General features: G+C 44.3%; 1 protein-coding gene across 4 annotated transcripts in view; it reads left to right on the top strand.

Moving 5' to 3' along the window:
- The window catches only part of LOC122559849 (SLIT-ROBO Rho GTPase-activating protein 1-like), a 300957-nt gene that overhangs the window by 258492 nt on the left and 31206 nt on the right, over nucleotides 1–11259 (top strand). For all 4 annotated transcript variants that reach the window (XM_043709964.1, XM_043709965.1, XM_043709962.1 and 1 more), the window contains exons 16-17: nucleotides 7882–7987; nucleotides 10004–10228. In XM_043709964.1, the coding sequence (XP_043565899.1) occupies nucleotides 7882–7987; nucleotides 10004–10228 (331 nt within the window). The remainder of the gene's footprint in view (nucleotides 1–7881; nucleotides 7988–10003; nucleotides 10229–11259) is intronic.

The raw sequence follows: 11259 nt of genomic DNA, 5'->3' as shown, positions 1-11259 counted from the left end.
ACCCACCATCCCATATCCAGCACCCACCATCACCCACCGCCCCCTATCCAACTCCCACAGTCACCCACTGCCCCCATCCAATCTCCACCATCACCCACCGCCCCTTATGCAACCCCCACCGTCACCCTCTAGCTCCCATCTAACCATCTCCACTATTGGAACCATCCATGTGAATGGTGTCTTTTAATGTAGTAAATGACAGGGCCCTTCACAGTTGTAGGTGTCAGTCGAAGAGATATATGAAAGCATAGGAGAATAGGTGACCAATGGCCAAGTCAAGGAGGTCAATTGTGAGGGGCAGCTATGTGAAAGAAAGGGAGGAAATTCCAGAGTTTGGGATCTTTTGGCAGCTGGAGGCACAGCTTCTGATGGCAAAGTGACAATGACCGGGACTGTGCCTGGGGGGCATTGTCCATTTGTCAAATACTACCCTTTATGCCTAAAGCATTAGGCTCCCAGGTGGAGGACTACAATCATCACCTTGTTTACTAGGGCCTGCGCAGAACTGTGGGAGCAAGCTGGCGGAGGTACAAGGCATCAATGAATAGCCTGATTCAGATGGGTGCCTACCATTTACTACTTACTGTGGTAAAGCAGAACGTGAGCCAGAAGTCAAGTGTGATGAACATATGGCTGGTAATTTGATCCTTTATGTCATGTGACAAGCAGTGGGATACAGAAATACTTGAGGCTAATTTCCAAGAATGGATCTTTTCAATGCAGTCAGACACAGGAGGTCCATTGCAGGAATTTATAGCAAATGTTGGTTTTGAGATCGTACTGTACTTACTCAATTCCCCTTTTCCACTTTGTTTCTGTATAAATGAAATACGTTTCTGTCATTCGACGGAAATATCCGTAGAATATACTATGTTCCATTGGAACCATCCCCATGGAGTGACTGACTAGTAGCTTTGGAAAGTTCAACTTCATCCCAGGGCAGGTTTCCTCAATGAGTCATGAACACTGACTTGCATTTGTAGACTGTCTTTCTGATATATCAAAGTAGAACACAGGGATCTCCACAAATGTAGTTATGAGTCAAAGATTGACACTGAGATACTTAAAGGACTTCATGTAATAAAACATGGAAATAGACCCTTCAGCCCAACTCGTCCATGCTGACCAGTTTCCCAAACTAAACTAGTCCCATTTGCTTGCATTTAACCCAAATCCCTCTAAACCTTTCCTATCCATGTACCTGTCCAAATGTCTTTTAAATATTGTAATTGGATTTGCCTCTGCCACTTCCTCTGGCAGCTCGTTCCATATGCGCATCACCACTCTGAGTGATAAAGTTCCCCCTTAGGTCCCTTTTATATCTTTCCCCTCTCAGCTTAAAGCCAATGCCCTCTAGTTTTGGACTCCGCTACTCTAGGGAAAAGACCTTGGCTATTCACCTAATCTATGCCCCTCATAATTTTATAGATATCTGTAAGGTCAGCCTCCACCTCCAATGCTCGGTGGAAGAAGGTCCCAGCCTATCCAGCCTCTCCTTATAACTCAAACCTTCCAGTCTCAGTAACATCTTTGTAAATCTTCTTTGCACCCTTTCCAGTTTAATCACATGATTCCTATTGTAGGGCGACCAGAATTGTACACAGTACTCCAAATGTGTCCTTACCAATATCTTGTACTCAGTGCTCTGACCAATGAAGGCAAGCATGCCAAACACCTTCTTCACCATCCTGTCTACCTGTGATGCCACTTTCAAATAACCATGTACCTACACCCTAAAGTCTAGACTAGAGTGGTGCTGGAAAAGCACAGCAGTTCAGGCAGCATCCGAGGAGCAGGAAAATCGACGTTTTGGGCAAAAGCCCTTTATCAGGAATAGATTACTGATGAAGGGCTTTTGCCCAAAATGTCGATTTTCCTGCTCCTTGGATGCTGCCTGAACTGCTGAGCTTTTCCAGCACCACTCTAATCGAGAATCTGGTTTCCAGCATCTGCAGTCCCTGTTTTTACCCACACCCTAAGTCTCTGTTTGACAACACTCCCCGGAGACTTAATTTTAACTGTGTAAGTCCTGTCCTGGTTTGTCTTACCAAAATTCAACATCCTGCATTTATCTGCATTGAACTCCATCTGCCATTCTTCAGCCCACTGGCCCAGTTGATCAATCAATCTATATGATCTTAGATAACTATCTTCACTGTCCACTTTACCACCAATTTTGGTGTCATCTGCAAACTTACTGTGACTCCTATATTCTTATCCAATTTGTTTACATAAATGACAAACAACAGTGAACCCAACACTACTCCTTGCTGCACACCACTGGTCACAGGCCTCCAGTCTGAACAACAGCCCTCGACTACCACCAATTTTGTATCCAGTTGGCTAGCTCTCCCTGGATACCATGTGAAAGAAGGGCCTGTGCCCGAAACGTCGAATCTCCTGTTCCCTGGATGCTGCCTGACCTGCTGTGCTGTTCCAGCAATAAAGTTTCTACCATGTGATCTAACCTTACGAACCAGTCTAACATGCGGAACCTTATTGAAGGCCTTGCAGAAGTCCATGTAGACAATGTCTTCTGCGTTGCATTCATCTATCTATCTTGGTCATCGCTTCAAAATTTGGTGAGACATGATTTCTCACGCACAAAGCCATGCTGACTATCCATAATCAGTCCTTACCTTTCCAAATACACGTAAATTTAGTCTCTCAGAATCCAATGCAACAACTTACTCACCACTGACATCAGGCTCATGGATCTATAGTTCCTTGGCTTTTTCTTGCAGCCTTTCTTAAATAATGGCACAATATTAGCCACTCTCCAGTCTTCTGGCAACCCATTCCTGTCTGTCGATGATACACAAGTATCTCAGCAAAGGGCCTTGCAATTTCTTCCCTCGCTTCCCACAATGTCCTGGGATGCATCTCACCAGGTCCCCAGGATTTATCTACCTTTATGCATTTTAAGACCTCCAGCATCTCCACTTCTGTAATGTGGACTCTTTTCCAAGATATCACTACATATTTCCCTGAGTTCCCTAGCTTCCATATCTTTCTCCACAGTAAACACTGATGCAAAATATTCGATGAAGACCTATCCTGTGGCTCCACACATAGATGGCCTCATTGATCTCTCTAGTTATTCTTTTGCTGTAATATACTTGTTCAATCTCTGGACTCTCCTTTACCCTATCTTCCAAAGCTATCTCATGTCCCCTTTTTTCTTGTCCTCCTGGTTTCCCTCTTAAATGTAATCATACACCACCTATACTGCTCAACAGATTTGCTTAATCCCAGCTGTCAATATGTGACATATGCTTCCTTTTTCCTGACCAGATATCTCTAATTCCTCAATATCTCTAATCATCTAGTGTTCCTGCCAGCCTTGCCCTTCTAACGAACAGGAGCATGCTGGTCCTGAACTTTCATTATCTCAGTTTTGAAAGCCTTCCACTTGCCAGACATGCCTTTACCTGTAAACAGTCTACCCCCAATCAACTACTGCATGCTCCTGTCTAATATCATCAAAATTGGTCTTGTCCCAATTTAGATCCTCACCTTGTGGACCAAGCCTATCGTTTTTCGTAACTATTTTGAAACTAATAGAATTATGGTCTCTGGTCCCAAAATGCTCCCCTGCTAACACCTCAGTCACTTGCCCTACCTTATTTCCCAAGAGGAGGTTGGGTTTTGCCCCTTTGCTAGTCTGGCCTTCTGCACAAGATGAGAAAGGTTTCCTGAACACACTTGGCAAATTCCATTCCATCCAAGCCCTTATACTATGACAGTCCCAGTCTATGTTTAGAAAGTTAGAATTCCCTACCATTGAAGCCCTATTAATCTTACAGCTATCTCCCTTCATATTTTCTCCTCAAATTCCTGTTGACTATTGGGGGGGGGGGGGGGGGGTGACAGAACAATCCTATCAAAGTGATCACCCCCTTAAACAAAAAAAAATGCCCCCCCCCCCCCCGTCTCTTGCTTCCCCTTTCAACCTTCCTATAGTATCTGTACCCCAGAACATTGAGCTGCCAGTCCTGTCCCTCCCTCAGCCATGTCTGTCTAATAGCTATGATATCCCATTCCCATGTTCCCAGAGTTCATCTTAACCTGTCAGGCTTCTTGCATTGAAATAAATGCATTCTAATCCATCGGTCTTCCCTCATTCTCTGCTGTGGTCCTGTCTACCTTGTCTATTCGACGTGTTCTCTGTAACTTCTGTACCAGCCTCAGCCTTCTCTCTTGTCTGACTACTGCTTGTGTGAAAGGCAGTTGACCAAAACCTGAGTCAAGGACATCAATTTTGAGAAGCAACTCTGAGGAAGGGAGACAATTCCAGGGCTTGAGATCTTGGCAGCTGGAGCAAATGGCAGAGTGGTGATAATCAGGAATGAGCAGGAGGGCAGAATTTCAGGATCAGAGGTTTCTTTAGAGTGGGCAGGGAGAAGGGCTGTGGGCAGACAGTGGGCTCTTGTAGGCTTAGTGGAGGTTGGAGTACAGAGGTGGGGGGGGAGGTGAGGCTATGGTTGATCATTTCCACGAAAATGGGCAGACAGATGAGAAAAGGAACCAGGTGAGGGCTCCCCCTAGCTTTCTGTAAAGCAACAGAGGGGCCAACCTCCCCAGGACTCCAAAGCAACATTATAGGTCAAGATGTAATGGGTGTTGGTGTGGGGGGGGGGGGGCTCTGTTGTGTGAAAGAGCAGCAAGAAAGAAGATACAACATGGTGGCACAAGCACCATGGAGCCTTCACTCCAAACAGCCCCCAGTTTGCCTGGGTGGTTTCTGGGTGTCACTTTTATAGAGTTCTTCCTGTTCTCTCAAATTCACACATCTCAAGGGCAACAAATCACCCCACCAGCCAGCATGGCAGTTCCTTGGAAGGTTTTTGCAGGGGTAGGATTGGCAGGGTGTGACAGGGCTACCTTTCTGCGGGTGGCGAGTAACCAAGATTCCAGGTCTACCTGAGGCCCGACTGGGGTATTCCAGGTCTACCTGAGGCCCGACTGGGGTATTCCAGTTGATCTCCTGGTCCCCACAGCAAGTGGGTTCCACTTGCACTTCCTGGAGGCAGCCTGCAGGTGGCAGTCTTGGCGGCCCAGCGCTGCAGGCAGGTTCTGGAGACCCTCCCTGTAAGCCGCACCCTCCCCTCTCCCAGAGACCTAGCTGTGCAAAAACCACTGTCTTTTTAAGTTTACTTTAATGATAAAATGTTGAAGAGCAGGTTGCCTCTTCTCTCACACACCTACCATCAGAACCTGCTGTATGACAAGACACCACAATCTGAGAATATGCAGGAACCCTTTTCATACTGAGATGATGAGATTTTTTTTTTCACTCAAGAGGGGAGTGAAACTGTGAAATTCTCCACCACAAAAGGCTGTGGGAGGCCAAGCTGCTGAATATATATTTTTAAAAAGATTTTCTAGACAGCGAAGGCTTCAGGGTGATTGGAGAGGGAGAGAGAGTGGGACAGACGACTAGCCATGATCCTATTGGATAACTTAGTTGGCTCAATGAACAAAAATGACCAGCTGCTCCTAGTTTCTGCTTCCTTTCCGATTGGAAGGTTTCTGATTGAGCGTGCCCACTTTGTGGGACCACCCGCTGTCCTTAATTGACTGGCCTCCAGGGGAAATCACAGCCAGTGACTTGTTCGGGTCCAAACACACTAATAGAAATAGTGAGAGAGTGTCAATGGTATCTGTAGCTTTCCGAATTCTCCCAAGTACTTGACGTGTGGCTACCATAAAAATGTACAAAAGAAAAGAGGGGAGCCATTTGGCCCATCAAGCCTGACCCCCCTCCCCCCCCAAAACCTATGATGCCTTGAGATTTACCTCCAGCTACTCCCTCCCACTGCTGCGAATCTCCCAGGAGAGACTAAGCCCCAAAACTAATGAAGGAGAGAGCAAAGCATCTGGAAACTTGCACTCCAACCCCCACTGAAGCAATCAAAACTAATCTGAGATACCACCGACGAAAATATTTTCCCTGAAATAAATCAACATTTTAAAACGAGGGAAATATAAATATAAACATGCACCACACGTGGACAACGTAGTCAGGCAAGGACTATAGCACTTGTGTCCTCCATGCTAAAATTGTCTTTTCATTTATTGAGCTGATTGCATTCAGCTTTGCACGAGTGCCATTTACAGCCCAGATCCAAACAAACACAGTCGGAAGAGAAAACAGGCAGAAACTTAAATAAATATTTATTATTCACGTAAGTGAATATCCTTGATTTTCTCAAATATACACCGGAATAAAAGTATACGAGAGAAACCTCATTGAAACCAGACAAATAGAGAGGCTATATGAAGAAATAAATTCATGTAAAAAGTTAATTTAAAACTTGCCAATTTGTTCAAATCCATTTAAGATCACAGCTCCATGCAAAACAAGCAGACTAAGCTTAACAAACTGAGCACATGCATCTTCTAAGTCTAACACCACACTCTATAAATCTCTATTAAGCAATGTTTGATATTATGTGGAAATAGTAGTTGGTCATGGTGCTGTGTTCATAATCTGAAACCTGTGCCCATTATACGACTAATCTACAAACATGCATTCAACTGGGAATTTAAGTTTAAGCCTGGAATAAAATGGGTAGGACCAGTCATGACCAAAGTTTTGAAACCCATCTGGTTTGCAAGTGTCTTTGCAGGAAGGAAATCAACCATCCTTACACAGTCTGGTCTACCCGAGACTCCAAGCAGACAGTCATGTAGTTGATTGTGCTCTGAACTGGCCCAGCCAGTCACTCTGGTATTCAAACTAGGGCAGCTCCTCACCATCTTCTTAAGTGTGGTTAAGGATGGACAGTAAATGTTCCCCATGCTGGTGGTGCCCAAATCCTATGAGTGAATTTAAAGTAAACACTATGAATGAGAGCTCAGATTTTCCGGTGTGGTCAACATTCCCCTGAAAATTTCCATATTTGGTTTGCGAAATTGAGTAGATAATAGTGGCTTCCCTTTCATCTGAATTACAGTTTGAGGGCCCACAGACATCCCAGTGATGTTTTCTCCTTTTTGCTGTATGGTGGAGTACTCTCCACTCCCAACAACATTTTCTGCCCCTCGGTGTTTCTTATCATTGACCGTACAGACCCCACATGTTAATTTTCTGAGCCAATATCATTCCTTACTATCGTGTTGAATGTCCTTTACTAAAAATGTTGCCCCACCTCCTTTACACTTTTGTCTGAGCTTTATAACTAATGAATGCCACTAGATGTTCAGTTTCCATCCTTGGTCACCTTGCAGCCATGTCACTTTAATCACAACTGAATCATAACTGTTTATATCTACTTGCTTGGCTAATTAATCTAACTTACTGCAGATGCTCTGTGCATGATGACAAAAGCCTTGTCTTTCTTTGTTTAAACCTTCATTTGGTCCCGTTGGTTTATTACCCTGGATTTTTCTGCCTTCCACTTTTGTTTCTTGTGGTTCTGTTGTTTCTTTCTATCCTTGTTTCTCCTGCCTAGGCTCCCTGCTCAGTTTCTCATCCCTTGCCATTCTAGTTTAGACCTTCCCCAAAAGCCCTTCCCCACCAACATCCACCTCCAACAACATTAGTACCAGTCTTTCCCAGATGCAACCTTTCTTGCTTGGACTGGTCCCAGTACCCAGGAATCTGAACCTTTCATCTGGTATATCCTGTTAGTTTGAGTCTCTCAACAGGTTATCGATCAGGTTAACACCATTGTCTGAGAGTTTGTTGTGCGGTTTCTATTTTTATATTAAATTGGTACTGCAAAGTGAGTTGAGATTCTAAAGATTGTGAACTGTATTAATGCCAATCTTTATGTTGACATTTGTTCAAATGATAGAACAATGTTATGTTTGTCAGCCTTGCCTGAGCATGGTATTTGTTCAAAGTGACTGTATTCCCATGTTTTGCCATTCCAGGAGTAGAGAATCTGTATGAGAGAGCTCTTCATCTTCGCAAGATTCTCCTCACCCTTCCCCGCTCTGTGATCATCGTGATGAGATACCTTTTTGCCTTTTTAAACCAGTGAGTATTGCCCCTGTCATATTCTACATATTCAGAAGAGACCCTTGTGTTTATGATGAAGCTACTGAAAGGATCATTTTCCAAGTAAGTGGCCCAATTTGGCAGCTGGTGAGTAAAATGGAGAAATCCTGGGATCAGGGAGGTCTCTCTTGAGGGAACATTGTGCAGTTCAGTCTGTTGTCACTGCAGTTTCATCACTGGGGGCAAAAAAGGAGCAAGAGTAGGCCATTCAGCCCATCAAGTCTGCTCTGCTATTCAACGTGATCATGGCTGATCCTCTATCTCAAGACCATACTCTTGCTCTCTCCCTGTATGTCTCTTGATGGTTTTTAGTATCAGGATGAGGAATTTGTTCCCTTAGGAGGTCATTAATTTTTGGAATTGTCTTCCCCTTCCACAGAATGCCGTGGGGGGTTGTGTCATTTAACATATTCAAAGCTGAGTTTGATTGATTTTTGGCAGATGTGGGATGTTGGGGTGTGTGTGGAAGGTGGAGGTGCAGTTGACGGAAAAGTGAAATCAAGCCCACAATCCGATCAGCTATGACCTTATTGAATGGTGGAGCAGACATGAAGGGCCAAATGGCTCCTCCCACTCCTGCTTCGTGCGATCTTCTAAAGTGACTATTTGAAGGATGAACCCCCTTCGGATTTTGTGATAACTAAAAACAAGTGAAACAAGAGGTCAGGGTAAAATAAATGGTTTATCGAGATCCCCTGTTCCCAAGGTTCTGGTTTGAGAACCCTGTCACGTTTTGTTTTGTCTGTAAGTGAATTTCAGTGAACTAGTTGAGAACATGATGCATCCTGCGTTGACTTCATTTCCATTCCAGCTACTCCTTTTCTCTTTGCCAGCAAGTAAATGGTCATTTGGTCCCACGTAACTATTACTGGGGAGAAAAAAAGATATATTTTGTCAAGACTGTTCACCTTGTACTCATCAGGACCATTTGCAAGAATGCCAGTGTAAAGGGGAAACCCAAAATTTATACTGTATGAGAAGAGAGTGCTAATTGGATACCAAAGGCACATTGAGCCACATGGGTCATCTCCATGCTGTATTAGTCTAGGGCAGTGTTTATAATGTGTGACTCACTCTCATGAGGGTTATTGAGGTGAATACTGGAGAGACCTTAATGAAGAAATGTGACAAACACGTGCAGAAGGATGGGCAGCACAGTGGCTCCATGGCTAGCACTGCTGCCTCACAGCAGCAGGGACCCTGGTTCGATTCCAGCCTTTGTCCTCCTCATGGACAGTTGCCCTTCTCCTAATGTCTGCGTGTCTTTCTTCCCACAGTCTAAAGATGTGCAGGCTAGGTGGATAGACCATGGGAAATGCAGGGTTATGGGAATGGGCTGGGTCTGGGTGGAGTGCTCTTTGCAGAGTTGGTGTGGACTGGATGTGCTGAATGGCTTCCATCTACACTGTAGGGATTCATTGATGTGTTAATGGATTTTGGTGAAGGATGATTAGAATCTCACATGGAACATAAACCCCAGCAGAGATTGTTGGGCTGAAGGCCTGTTTTCATGTTATAAATATTATCCGTTTCCTTATACAGTAAGTTCTGCTATAATACAGTAGTTCTGTTTTTGTGTAGTCCTGTGTTATAAGAAAATAGTGTAATAGCGGTGCCGTTTAAACTAATAGAGCCAGAATTGTGTTATAACCAATACATGCTTTAAAAGTTCACGCTATAGAAACAGTGTCCCCAATTCGTCAATTGTGTTATAGCGAATTTGCATTAACGCAACGCGCATTATAGCAGAATGATCTGTAATATAAGAGATATTTGGTCTATCCTGCTCCTTGATTGGAACAACAGGAGTTGAGCAGGAAATCTTTAGAGCATTTGAAGGAAACTACCCTTTCTCCACCCCTTAATATACAGTCAGAAAAGACTACAGGAAATTCCATTTGCTTAATAAAGGGTCTAGTGCTGTGGCATTGAAGGAGGCTTCTGATGTAGGACATTAATCACCTTCTCTCTCTCTCTCTCTCTCTCTCTCGGCAGCCTGTCTCAATACAATGACGAGAACATGATGGATCCTTACAATTTGGCGATCTGCTTCGGCCCTACCCTGATGCCTGTGCCTGACACGCAAGACCAAGTCTTGTGCCAGGCCCACGTGAACGAGCTGATCAAGACGATCATCATCCACTGTGAGCTGATATTTCCTGACCCCAAGGATCTGGAGGGACCCGTCTATGAAAAGTGTATGGCCGGTGACGACTATTGGTAAGCTCAGTCCATTCGGAGTCACTCTTCCCTGAAGCCTGCCATCTACTGGTGAGCAATACCAATCTGATCATTGTACCAGGATAAGGCAAGGCAGGGTTGGCCGAGCCACTGACAGGGTTTATTCAGAGTTGTTTTCTAAAAGGGGATTTCGAAGGGTTCTCCATTGCTCATCCAATTCTTGACGGTTGGGTCCTCCTGTTCTGCCCAGCTGCATTATGGGCACATTGCAATAAAACATTGGCACTGACTGAGCTCCATATGTGCTGCTCTGAGTTGCCATATTGCCGTCAGTGCCATCACATGACTTCCCATCTTTCTACACCAATCAGAGAGCTTGCTGAATTGTCACTGCTTTTTTAAAAATTCATTCATGGGATGAGGGTATCGCTGGCTAGGCCAGCATTTATTGCCCATCCCTAATTTCCCCAGAGGGCAGTTAAAGGTCAGCCACATTGCTGTGGATCTGGAGTCACGTGTAGGCCAGATTGGGTAAGGATGACAGATTTCCTTCCCTAAAGGTCATTAGTGAACCAGATGGGTTTTTACGATAATCGACAGTGGTTACATAGTCACCTTTAGAGTAACTTTTAATTCTATATTTTTTATTGAATTCAACATCCACCATCTGCCCCAGTGGGATTGAAACTGATGTCCCCAGGACCTTAGCCTCGAGCTTGATTTCTAGTCATGTGACAATACCACTGTCACTGCCTGACCAGGCTTTCACTGGTAATCAAACAGCCCTTTTCCACAACCCTGTGCAACAATAACAAAAGAAAAAGAATAAATGTTTCTTATAATTTTTCTCTTGGTTTTTCTCTCAGCAGTGTCGTGCAAGTTAATCCCAAGTTTCCTATGTCAGCCATGCTTTCAACTGTCCAGGCCAGCCCCTACACAATCTGAAATTCCTTCCTTGCCCCTCTCTCTCTGTCATTCTTACTCTCTACCATTCTTGTTCATTTCTCTATCATTTTTACTCGGACTCCCATTCTCACTGTTTTTCTCTCTCTCTCTCTCTCTCATTCTTG

This window comes from Chiloscyllium plagiosum, chromosome 19 (assembly GCF_004010195.1).
Source record: "Chiloscyllium plagiosum isolate BGI_BamShark_2017 chromosome 19, ASM401019v2, whole genome shotgun sequence".
Classification (NCBI taxonomy): domain Eukaryota; kingdom Metazoa; phylum Chordata; class Chondrichthyes; order Orectolobiformes; family Hemiscylliidae; genus Chiloscyllium; species Chiloscyllium plagiosum.
Note: the sequence above shows the minus strand (reverse complement) of the source record. Positions and strands in the feature narration are given on the sequence as shown.